This window comes from Oryx dammah, unplaced genomic scaffold (assembly GCF_014754425.2).
Source record: "Oryx dammah isolate SB20612 unplaced genomic scaffold, SCBI_Odam_1.1 HiC_scaffold_2, whole genome shotgun sequence".
In the NCBI taxonomy this organism is placed as follows: Eukaryota; Metazoa; Chordata; class Mammalia; order Artiodactyla; family Bovidae; genus Oryx; species Oryx dammah.
Window position 1 is genome coordinate 8,039,864 of NW_024070186.1, and position 13,123 is coordinate 8,052,986.

Sequence of the window (13,123 nt, forward strand, 5' to 3'; positions counted from 1 at the left end):
TTTTTTTTTTTTTAGGCTCACTAGTTCAGTCGCGCTGTGGGGAGGGGGGGGATGCTGCAAACAAATAGCACTGTCGTGGGCACACAGCGTCTCAACCCCGCTGGACGTGTCTCCCCCCACAACGCACAAACCGCTCCGGCTCCACGGAGCTCAGCCAGGAACTATCCGAGGCCGGCCCCAGGCTTCGTGCACCTCCCCGGTCCAAGCCGCTCGGTTTTGGCGCCCAGGTAACCCTCAGAGGCACAAACTTGTTTGGGACTGCGCTCTGCGCCCCTCCCGGGTCCGAGCAGCTCGGGAGCTTGGCGAGCGCGGTCGCCGGGACTTGTCCCCTTCTCTGTTTCTACTGTTCAGTTTTCTGGGTGTACTGCTGGCGCTCCTTGTGAGGCGGGTGGTGACTGTCCTGCATCCCCTGAAGTCTCAGCAAAGAAGCCTGCCTGCCGCTTTTCAGGTAGTCTCTCCGGGGCTGCGATTGCCCCTTTCCAGCCCTTACAGCTCTGGCTGCCTGTCCCCGGCGGGGGATGGTCTGCAGCCGGCTATTTCCGTTCAGTCCTTTGTTCTGTGCGCGGTCCTGGCGGGGTCTTATGTTCCAGCTTTTCGCGTGGTAGCTATCCCCCAGCCTGGTTTGCTCGCCCAAGTTCGATCGCTCTGTTTACGCGTGGGGCGTTTCTGCCCGCTTCTTACCGAGCGCGGCAGCCCGTGCCTCCCGCGCTTCCCTGCCCTGCCCCCACTTGCTAGCGGCGGCTGCAGGCGTCTGCGCGGCTTTTCCGCTGGGGGAGTTACTGTTGGGCTCGTAATCTGTTGGTTTTAATTATTTATTCGTTTTTCCTTCCTGTTATGTTGCCCTCTGTGTTTCCAAGGCTCGCCTTAGACTCGGCAGGTAGAGTGTTTCCTTGTGTTTGGAAACCTCTCTTCTTAGAATTCCCTTCCCGGGACGGGCTTCCCTTCCCGGGATGGAGCTCCCTCCCCACCTCCTTTGTCTCTTTTCTCGTCTTTTATATTTTTTCCTACCTGGTTTTGAAGACACTGATCTGCTTTTCTGGTTGCCTGATGTCCTCTGCCTGCCTTCAGAGGTTGTTTTGTGGAGTTTGCTCCGCGTTGAAATGATCTTTTGAGGAATTTGTGAGGGAGAAAGTGGTCTTCCCTTCCTATTCCTCCGCCATCTTAGGACCGCCCCCCCTTTAAGAAAGTTTTGGAACACTTTTTCTAAGTTGATAATAGACTGAACTAGCAAGTTATCTCTGGAAAATCAGTATCATGATCTAGGTTTCAGTATTATGAACACTAGCATCCATCATTCATTCTGTAAGTAAATTTACACAGCACCTGCCAAATGCCAAGTTCAGTGATCAGCAAAGATTATGCTTCAACTACAATAGCAACTCATAATGAAAATGGCAACAAACAGATCACCTTCAAGCAGAAGCCTGTCTAATGGTGGATTCTCAGTTCATTCTTGTCTCTTACTTGCAATGACACCTTACAGAAAGTCACTTTACCCTTCTGGGACTTAATTTTTTAATCTAGAAAATAAGGCATTTAAGAAGTGACTCCGATATCTGGATGCAGAAATTCACCTGGAGAATTTTATAATCCCTGGACTCGGATACACTCCTAGGCCATCTGAATCATAATTTGGGGCCTCTAAAATTCTATGATTCTATTCATTCTCGTTTAAAAACAAATATGTAAACACTGTTTTTTAAATCTATAATTATTGGTAGCCAGTAACTCATTTCAACTCATTCATTCATTCATTATTTACTATGAGTGCCCGCTATGTGCTGGGCAGCTTCTCAGGCAGGCGATTCAGAAATGAACCAAACAAAAAAAATATCCTAAAAAAAAAAAACTCACAAAAAACCTGTCCTTAGGGAGCTCACATTATACTAAAGCACACACAAATAAGAACACAACTTAAACAACATACATATATGCAATCATGTTAAACGCTAAGAGGTAAAAAGATAAAGCAGAGAAAAATAAGCAAATGTCTAGGAAGGACCAGGTTTGCTCAGGGAAGGTCACTGGGAAGAGAACTCTCAGGGAAGAAGGAAAGGAACCAAGGGAGTTCACTCAGGCTCTGGGAAAGGCTGTCTGACCCTAGGCAGAGGGAAGAACAAGCATGCGGTGGGAGTGGGCCTGGTGCACGCGAGCACAGCGAGGCAGCCCAGGGCTGACAGAGGACAAAGGGGAGGCGAGCAGGAGTGAGGCCGCAGCAAAGATGGGTGGCTAAAGGCACACAGGGGGCTGACCAGAGGGATCGCAGTAATAACTTTGACCAAACGAAAATACCACACTGGTCCACTGCTTTATTAATGTGCACTCAGGTATTTGCAGTTCTGTGTCATTAAAACCATAGTGCAGTGACCAAGCTTGCACGTCTCATCACGTACACATAGGCAAGTTTGTGGAGTACACACCCTTGGAATCAATTACAACAACAGAGCTCTCCAAGGTGGCTGTGACCAACTCATACCCCACAGGCTTACTGAGAGCTCCTGTCAGCAAACACGCTACCAACACGAAGGACTAGCAGTCTCTAACTTTCACCTATTGGAAGAACCCAAACAATATCACTGTTTTTTGCACTTGTGGGTATACATGTAGGTATGTTTGGAGGTTCTTTATTAGGCTCTCTTGGTTTCTATTTCTTTATTATTTTAATTACTAGGAAATGCAATCTTTTTTTTCCTATTGCCCATTCAGGTTTCCTCATCTCTTAAATGCTTATTTCATGGGCCCATTTTTCTACTGAGTTTATTTCTGTTCTTCACATATTTTGAATGTAAAGTCCTATCAAGTTATTTCTGTTCTATATATGACAAACTATCTTTTCCCAGACTATAATTTCATTTATGGTGTCCCAACATACAGAAAATTTTAAGCTTGAGATAATTATCAGAGTTTTTTCCTTCTCTGACCTGTGTATCTATGTAAAGAAACCCTTTCCCACTTCAAGATTACAAAGCTAGTCTCCAGACACTCCTGAGTTTTAAGCCTCATTTTCCACAGTCAGGTCCTTAATCCTTCCACAATGTGCGGATGCTGACACCTCAACCACTCAGGCCCGACAGACACACTTGGCCCTTACCGCTGGGCTGCGGGTCCTCTCTGATTATGAAACTGAAGGTTCCACTGCCATGCTCCTGAGCTCCATCTAATTTCAACCAGCACTTTTACACAGGGATTTATATCCTGTAAACAGACTTTTCACAAAGTTGTACGGCACTGTTTAGCCAAAGTGAAGCATGCAAGAAACCTACCTTTGTCCAACTGTTCTTCAGAATGGTAGCTCTCTTTCCATCACCAAGTGCATTTCTAAAGGAAAAGGAAATAAAATACTCAAATTTTTCAAAGGGTATTATATAATGTGTATCTATCTGTACTTTAATTTTCCATATACAATCTAGTTTTTAATTTTTTTAGTCTATATATGTCCATTATAGGAAATTTGGAAAATACAGAAAAGCAAAACAAAGGAAAAAAGTCACCCAGTCACAATCACAATTACCCAAGAACAGGTACTTTCAATATTTCTGGAGTATTTCCTGCACACAACTATCTATACCTCACCTATCCCTACCTTATTATTACTCGCATGAAGTTTTTTTGGTACTATGTGGTATTGTCAGCAAGACTTCTGATCTTGGAGAATAAAAGTCCCAGATATTTCACACAACACACTGGCTAAGCTATAATGGACAGAGCATAAGTTGGGACATGAGATTAAGTGCAGCGCCATCACTAACTCTCACTGGGGCGGATATGAAGTAATTAACCTCTTTAGGGTCACTTTCCCATCTTTAAGATGAGGTTAACAATTTTGGGTTTTCCTGTTTTCAGATACTATGCTCAAGCACAGTACACTGTAACTGTCACAGTACACAGTACACTGTAAACTGTCGAGCACTGAGGTCTAGCACCTGGTCTCTCATAGTTTCCTTAGAGTCAGTGGCCTCCTCTGCCCAGCTCAGCCACCCACCACCGCTGTCCCAGGGAACTTTATCACTGCTCAAAACTGTTCAGAGCCCAAAATCACTAATTCAGGCATCCCACTCTTTCCCCTGATAGCATAGCTCCTTCCATCCTCCTTATTCAGCTATTCCTACTAGCTTCTCAGGGGGCTCACCTCACTGACTTACCCATTTTCTCTCTCTTTTAAACTTCCTTATTGATCTGTCTTGATTCGCTGGTTCCTCATTTCATATTCCCATGCATACAGCTGCATACTTCTTTGTCCCTATGTTTACATCTTGCTCTACGGCAAAACCCAATTCTGGATGAGCCCTGCTTCCTGTGTTCTCCAGGACCACATGTAGGGAGCCAAGTACTACCAGAGAAAAAACACGGCAGAGCACACCAGGAGTACTACTTACTCAGGATCCCAACGACCCAAAGGGGCCTTCAACGGTATTAACCAATATTATAGATCAAATCATTCTCTAATTTTGTTAAATGACCATTTCAAATCTTATGTCCTTTCCAGGACATCCTGGTGGTCCAGTGGTTAAAACTCTGCACTTCCAATGCAGAGGGGCATAGGTTTGATCCCTGGTCAGAGAACTAAGACCCCGTATGCCTTGCAGAGTAGCCAAAAAAAAAAAAAACTTAGGTCCTTTCCTTCCAACTCCCCTTTCAGCCAATGAGCTTTGCTGCTATTTCAACGAGTAAACTGGATATATCAAAGAGAACTCCCTCAATCTAGCCCTGAGTTTTCTCCCTTACAATGAAAGTTTCTTCCTCCTCCTGTGGCTGATTCCTCCACTTGTGCCATGTAACTACCCATCCTTACAGTATCAATCATCCCTTCTCTCTCATAAAATCAGACATTCCATTTAAGGAATTTACCCCATCAGTATGTTTTATTATGGTGAAACACACATCATAATTTACCCCATGAATCATTTCAAATGTAAAATTCAGTGGTATGAAGTACATTGACGGTGTCATGCAACTTCCTACTGACTTTTAATCTGCTCAGATCTCTCATCTTCTAAAAGGCAAGTAAAAAATAAATAAATGTCTTAAACCCTAAGGAAACACTGTTGGTAATCTACCCAGCAGCTAACCTCCTCCTCTGACTGCTAGACACTTGTTGTGAGGGTCCACCTCTAAGACTGAGATAATTCCTAGTTAAGTTTAAGCCAGTCATCACAAATCCACTCTCCACTGAGTGGTTTAGGGGTACACAGTTTAGGTGTGACCCAGAACTGAGGGGACCACTCACTCTTAAAAACCGATACAAAAACAACCAAGAAACAAAACAAAAAGATTACAAAGAACAAAACTAGCTAACTTATTCTACCACACATCAATACCTACTGCTGCTGCTGCTAAGTCACTTCAGTCGTGTCCGACTCTGTGCGACCCCAGAGACGGCAGCCCACCAGGCTCCCCTGTCCCTGGGATTCTCCAGGCAAGAACACTGGAGTGGGTTGCCATTTCCTTCTCCAATGCATGAAAGTGAAAAGTGAAAGGGAAGTCCCTCAGTCGTGTCCGACTCTTAGCGACCCCGTGGACTACAGCCTACCAGGCTCCTCCGTCCATGGGATTTTCCAGGCAAGAGTACTGGAGTGGGGTGCCATTACCTTCTCCTCAATACCTACTAAAAGACCATATATACATTTTAAAGATAAAATTCAAAAGCTATCTAGACGGCCTGACAAACAGAAGAGGATACAGAAATCAGAAACAGATCCTTACAGATCCTGATACAGTCACCCGATCTGTATGGCAAAGCTAATACTGCAGTGCACGGAGAAAACATACTCGTAAAAGATGGGGCTGGGTCGGCTGAGGGGGTCTCTTCCACATCCCTGCAGGCAGTGCAGAGCCTGCTACGCAGAGATGCTTGTGCACTCTTTATACGTTTAAACACTGAGTGAACGGATGCGTGAATAAATGTGTCTTCCATATACACGGTGGAGGCAGAGCTGAGGCAGCAGCACAAAAACGTTGCAGGGTTGTCGGGGGCGGGGGGAGGCCTGCAAGCAAATGGAAAAGCCAAAGAGTCCTCCTCCTCTATCATCCACCCACCCACCCACTTCTTGAGCATCTGCTACATATGGGCATACAGGCGCTGTGTTATGGACACAGTGTGGACAAGCTGGACACAGCCCTGCCCTCTTGGGGCTAATACTCCAGTGGGAGACAGATAATATGGAAATAAAAAACAAGCGATTTCCAAGTCATATGAAAGCTAATGAGGTGGAGAGAGTGAATTATGAGGAAAAAGGGTCAGGGCAGGCTTCTAGGAAGAGGTGAATATTTGTGCTGAAACTCTAATGAAGGGAGGGAGGGAGCCCTGTGATGCTGGGAAAGAGCATCCCAGGTAGAGAGGACAGAGTGTACACAGGGTCTGGGGGGCAGAGGGGTGGGGGTGAGAGCGTCATCCCGGAGGTAGAGAGGAGGGGCAGGGACAGCAAGGGTTCCCGAGTCGGAGCCTGTGAGGGCTGGAGGTGAGGGCAGAGGCCTATGGTCTCCGGCTCAGGAAAGAGACACCAAGGGGCTGTCTCAGCAGAGCCGCTCTGGAAGCCTCAGGGCAGAGGTGAAGCTGGGGGAAGAGGATCAGATTGGGGGATCAGAGGGGAGGGCTCCAAAACAGGGGCCCAGGAAGCAAGGAGGGGCAGGGCTGAGGGGGGTTGGCTATGCTGGGAAGCAGTCCGAGCTGCAGGGAAGGCCAGGCTCTGGGTGACCTCAAGAGGAGCAAGACTAGGGAGCAGCGAGACGCAGTCTGAGCCCCACTCACAGGCTCCACAAGAAGCCGAGGGTGGGTGCAGCGAGGCACCCTACTCTGGCCACATCCCTCAGAGGCAGGGGGAGACCCTCTCTCTGGCCCTGGGAATAGCAGCCCCACCAAGGCTGGCCCTGGAGTGGGGGAGGGGGGAGTGATCCAAAAACACCCAAAACAAAGGCTAGAAGAAAACAATAATAGGGCTGGGTCAACTGGACATTCACATGAACCTTGACCCCTACCTCATACAAACAACCACCTCCAGACGGATCATGGCCTATCTCATGCATGTGTGCTCAGTCGAGTCCGACTCTCTGCCACCCCATGGACTGTAGCCCACCAGGCTCCTCTGTCCATGGATTCTCCAGGCAAGAATACTGGAGTGGGCTGCCATGCCCTTCTTCTGGGGATCTTTCCAACAAAGAGATCAAATCGTGTATCTTCTGTCCCCTGCACTGGCAGGCGGGTTCTGTACCACTAGCGCCACCTGGAGCTCCCCAGATGGATAGGAGATTTAAATACCAATAATCGGTCAAGCTTTTAGAAAACAAAAGAGTATTTTGCAGAGTAGGCAAAGATTATAATCAGAACACAAAAAGCGCTTACCATAAAGGAAAAAAAGTGATAAATTGTAGTACGTTAAAATTACTACTTGCGTTCATGGGAAGAAAGCAAAAACAGGCAAGCCACAGAGTGTGAGAAGGCATTTGTCATATTCGTATTTTGACCAATGACTCCTATCCAGAATATTTTTTAAAAACCTACTAATAAGACATTCAACTCAAAAGAGAAAAAAAAAAAAGACTCAAACAGGCACTTAACAAAAGGTATCTGACTGGTCGATAAGCATATGAAAAACAAATGTTCAACTTAAACCTCCTAAATTAACTTAAGGAAATGCAAATTAAAATCACAGCATCATATCACTACACACTTAGCAGAATGTCTAAATGAAATGACACAAAATAATAACTGTTAGTGAGGACGTGGAACTAAAACTCTCATGTGCTGCTGGCAGGAGTGTAAAATGACGCAACCACGGTGCAAATTATGTGCATAGCTGAGCATAAGCACACCCTCCTGTCCCAGTAATGCCACTCCTGTATTACATACTTAACAGAAATGAAGACATGTTCACAATGACACTATCTGTAAAAGTACCAGAAACCCCCAAATGCCCGTCAACAATAGAATGGATAAAATGTGGTATATTCATGCAATAGATGAACACTTCACAACTACATGCAACAACATGGATCTCAAACACAATGCTGAAAACCAGACATAAAGAGCACGTATCACATGATTCTGTTTATACTGCACAAAGCAGGCAAAACTAACCTATGGTGTCACGACAGGAGTTATCCTGGGGGAGGAAGTGGGCAGTGACTGAGGGGGAACAAGGGTGACTTCCAGGGTACTGGGGTTGTTTGTGATCTGGATGCTGAGTATGGTTATTTGCATCTGGAAATTCAACCTGCACACTTATGAACTGTACACCTCTCAATATGTGTATTAAAATTTTTCTTTTGAGGAGTACAAGAGTCATCCTTCTGTGGGAGGCTGTAATGTTCAGTGTGGTATCTGAATTACAGAAGCCCTCCTGCCATCCTGAGGGGGCGGGCAGTCTGAGGTCCAAGTCACATGGTGGAGCTGGAAAAAAAAAAACCACCTAGGTCTTTGATGACATTGTCGAATCACTCACTACATACACAACCCTAGAATCATCTTCTGGAACTCTTGGATCAAGTAAGTTTTCTTCACCATTTAAACCAGCTGAATTAAGAGATCTCTATTATTTGCAGCCAAAATCACCTGAATACAATGGCAAACCTCTTCGGTCCTCTCTGCCCAAATGCCTTCACCAGCTGCCTGTGCTGGCTGCCTCCATCTCTTCATCCTCACTTCTGAGCCCACTCAGGCCTGGCATCTGTGCCAAGCTTCCCGCTGACGGCTCTCCCTAGGGAACTAGGTGTCCATAGAACTAAACCCAAGTTCCAAAGGGCTTTCCAGCAACAGGCCCTGCTGGCCACTCTCTCACCCGCTTCCAGGATCCTACACTGACTCTCCTCCTAGCTCTCTGGCAAACCTCGTAGGAGTCTCCTGTGCAGCTTCATCCTTCTCCAATTGGCCACTTTCTCTGTCCAGCAAAGCTCAGTCCCAGCTTCCCTTCTAATGTCAGCCCACACTCTCTCTAGACCAGTGGGCAATCCTGGCTGCACATTAGTACTACCTGGGGGGTTTCTAAAATAGCCCGATGCCCAATTAAATGAGAACTTAGAGGGGTGAGTAGGGTGGATTTCTTCAGAGCTCGAGTGATTTCAATAGTTCTGGACTTGGGAGGGGAAGGAAATGCTATTAACTGACTCTCTCGAACCACAGCACCTAAGTATGTGAGAACTTTGAATGCCACAAAAGAGTTATCATCTTTCCCCCTTATGGCAAATTGTCATTTTCAGGGCCTGACCATATCACAAAGAAATAACATCTTTACTCCCCAAGTTTCTCGATCTCACAATGAAGCAACAAAAGCAGGATTCAGATGGAATGGTCAGTTACCGTCAAATATGCAGTGACTATTAATCACACATACATTTTAGATCAAAAGTTAGTGTCTGGAAGTAAAATTACATATGTTCTTTCATCCAAGTAAAATAAATTCTTATTAGGAATTTATCCTACATATCTATGTATACTGTATCAGAGTGTAAAACATAAAAGGATATTACACAGTTTTAGCTAACTTTTTAAACTGGAAATAAGCTATGTTCTAATACAAACTAGTACATAGTAAAACACTATGCAGTCATGAATAAAAACTGGGGTAGATGTCAGTATTCACTGATGTGCAACAAATCCAACAGTTAAATATTAAGAGAAGCAAGATGTACAACAGGGTATATAATATGCTCTTATCCATGTTAAAACAAAAGACACATACGTTATACTGAACCAAACGAAAATGCCTTATTCTGACTTATAAAAATGGCAACTTCATCTGGTTCAAAGTAGTAAGTGTTCATATAGGCATAAACTATTACAGAAATGCATAAGGATCTGAAGAAAGGGATTAGGGCAGGGGTTTCAGGGGGGCAAGAGTTTTCAGTTTATCCTTTCATACTCTTTTAACTTTTTATGATGTGTATTTGGTACTGTGTTTTAAAAAGGGGTGCACCTCAAAGAAGTTTGAAAAAGTAACTATTTCCTTCGAAAGCAAATTCAGCATTTTTTAAAGCAAAATAGAGACCATACAAGTAAGAGAACAGAGTAAGGAATAATTCATCAACCAATACACACACTAAAAACGCCCCACATACACTAAGATTTTTGAAAATTCTAACAAAAACATGCAATTTACTTGATTTACACCTCAGACCTCAATTCAGAAACACACACACATACAATCATTTAAAATCTAGCTGCCTGCTATTATTCACAAGTTGGGAGCTAACAGAAGGGAATACCATCTAAGGGTAGTTAAATACCAAAGGGTCAGAGTAAATACCAAGTTTTAAAATTCTAACTCTTCCTAAGTAAATTTAAAATATCCGAGACTAAGCTTTCCCCTTTTCCAATTACATTTCCTATTACACAGTTTATTCCATCCCACCAAAGAATTCAACTTACCACACCTGACTCCCACTGAGAATGAATTAAACAGTAACCCTAATCATCTACCTTGTATAACTATTGCAACCACAGAGGCTATAGATGCCTGATTGCTTTTTCTAGAGTCTGCTCTAATCTGAAATTTTTTAATTACCTCAATTAAAAGCATCACTCTAAGATGCTCTCGACCTCTCAAATTCTATTTAAAACGTGGACTTATAGAAGACCGGAATATAAAGGATGTCTCATCCCAGCCAGGCACTCTGGGATGCACCGCACACAGGCTCAGCGTAAAGGACTGGCAGGAAGGAGTGCGAGCCCGCCCTCCCCTCCCTCACCCCAGCCCCATTCTGCAGGTTTCCTGGAGCGGGACACCTCGGGAGAACGCTAAGCATTCTGACTGGCTCTTGGTCTCACCTGTATCCACCCAAAGGTGGTCAGATTTACAAACCAACTACGTGGCATTAAAACCTCCACCACCATGCTGAACCATTTCTGAATGAAACATTTTCCCCACAAATACCTCACCTCAGGCTCCCAGCCAAAGTGGCCTTAAAATATTTGTGTTTCTCCCCTTTCAAGATTATTTTTCACTTACTTTATCCTAATGCTTGGTGTTTCATCTTATGTGCATTGTTAATTACACTTTGTATCAAATATACATAACAGTACAGTACAGAATAACATTAACATAATCAATACCCATGGACCAGCTTAGCAAGACCTTAACATTTTGCCATATTTACTTCAGATCTTCTTGCCAGGTTTGTTACAGGTGACATTCATTGTGAACCATCTTTCCCAGCTCCAATCCATTTCCCTCCCTCCCTCCCCAGAGACAGCCACTCCATTGGTATTTTAACATGCCCATGCACTTCAAAGTCACTGTTAATACATACTATGATTTACTTATGCATATGCATATCATTTTGCCCATTTCAAAACATCACATAAATGGCATCATACCGTACAAATCATTCTGCAACTTGCTTTTTCACTCAACACTGCATTCATTTTAACTGCTGCACAGCATTCCATTGTATGAATATACCATAATTCATTTTATCCATTCCCTATAGATGGACTTTTAGGTGGTTTCCATTTCTTTACTCTTAACCACAACGCTCTAATGAAGGCTTGCACACATCTTCTCGGGTAGCCCAGAAGCGGGCAGGAGAGTACACGTCTTCACCTTGCCACACGGCTCTCCACAGTGACTGCACCGATTTAGATATTTCTCCAGCCGAGTATGAAAGTCCTTTGTTCCACGTCCTCTCAAACACTTGGTGCTATGAGGTTTTAAAATGTTTGCCAATCTGATGGGTACGAAAGAGAGACTCACAATTTTTAATCTGCATGTCCTGTAAGGATAATCATGTTTATTGACTATTTAGATCATTCTTTTTTTTCAACTTTCACATTGCCGTTTGAGCCTATCATCACCTGTGCCTGGTGATTAATCGTAGAGACTGTGCATCCACCTGGGTTCACACCACCCAGTGAGTGTCTGAGGACATTGCCTGACTGCCCAGGCTTCAGGTTCCTCATCTAGAAAGACCCAGCAGCACCTATCTCACAGGGCTGGGAGGGTTTTATGAGTTAACACAGGAAAAGCACTCAAAACAGTGCCAGGGAGGCTGAATGCTTCACCATCAGCTGCTCAGCCAGATTCTCATGACAGATGTACCAGCCCTAGAGAGGAGGGCTTCAACACCTCTCAATCCTGGTAACTCAGCTAAATGGCATGGGTCCTCCTGGGTCAAGGGCACGTCTGAATCGCTGGCAGTGTGTTCTTTTCTGAAGTAATATAATCTACTCACTTGATAAGGAGTTATGTGCATTTCAGGTTCAGGAAACATTATCCCTCCATTACTAAGCAAGTCAGGTAAATAGTGAATGAGGTGGGAAACACCAGTAAAACCAAGGAGGCATCATGCTTCTGACATTAAACAAGCATCCAGCACATACTGGCGACTGCCTAACAAGGAAATGCTGCTGACCTGCCTCTACAGGAAAGTGCTATGGAGTTGACCCACAAAGCTAGACCGTCAGCTGGGAGGTACAAGGATGGATGCACAACCCTACTCTTGACCTTGACCTCACCAGGCTACCTGGCTTCCGTATTTTTCTTCGATGCACCTCCTTCAGAGCAGAGTTTCAGCAGGCTGCTGCTTGAGTGTCTAGCATTGAATACTCACAAAAGAAGGCAGAAACCCCTCATTTGCCTCTCAGCTCCAAGGGATCCCCTATGCAGAGGGGATGACCTTCAACCCACTCTAAAGTTTCAGACAGGTGCCTTGATTTTCACAAGAGGCTAGTCAAGTTGCCAGCCAACCTATTCACCTTAAGAGCATACAGAACGGCCTTCAAACAGCACAGGATATCTGCAAGTCTGGACCTAGCCAGAGGCAGTAACCTAAAGACATGTGCAGCCCATTTCTTGCCAGAACCAGTTGAGGACAGTGGTACTGATGGAAGACTGTGTCAAGCCCATCCATTCCTCTAGACTAGATAGCCTCGGTTATCCACGGCTTAAGCCATTTAAAAGCTGCATAACGTTAATACAGCGGTATTCTCCGAGGAGGTGATTTTTTATTTTCTTCTTTTTAAACTCTTGTATTTTCCAAATTTTCTACCATGAGAAAGTGTTCTGTTTATAATAAAAGAAAAACATAAATGTTATTTTTGAAAATTGTATACTTGGAATACACCATACTCCCCACTCCCACCTCCCACACTCCAATGTAAGTACTCTCCCTGAAAAACAACTGATAGCAGACT

The 13,123-nt window shown here is 44.5% G+C and overlaps 1 protein-coding gene across 9 annotated transcripts in view; it reads right to left on the minus strand.

Annotated features, from left to right (window-relative positions):
- TTC3 (tetratricopeptide repeat domain 3) overlaps positions 1–13,123 on the minus strand; it is a 129,488-nt gene that overhangs the window by 92,851 nt on the left and 23,514 nt on the right. For 7 of the 9 annotated variants that reach the window (XM_040264149.1, XM_040264113.1, XM_040264095.1 and 4 more), the window contains one exon: positions 3,264–3,318. Coding sequence is in view for 6 of the 9 variants with exons in the window: in XM_040264113.1 (XP_040120047.1) it covers positions 3,264–3,318 (55 nt within the window). In the remaining 3 variants the exon portion in view is untranslated. Of the gene's footprint in view, positions 1–3,263; positions 3,319–6,975; positions 6,994–11,308; positions 11,453–13,123 lie in introns of those variants that run through there. The other 2 variants (XM_040264131.1, XM_040264122.1) reach the window with 2 other exon arrangements.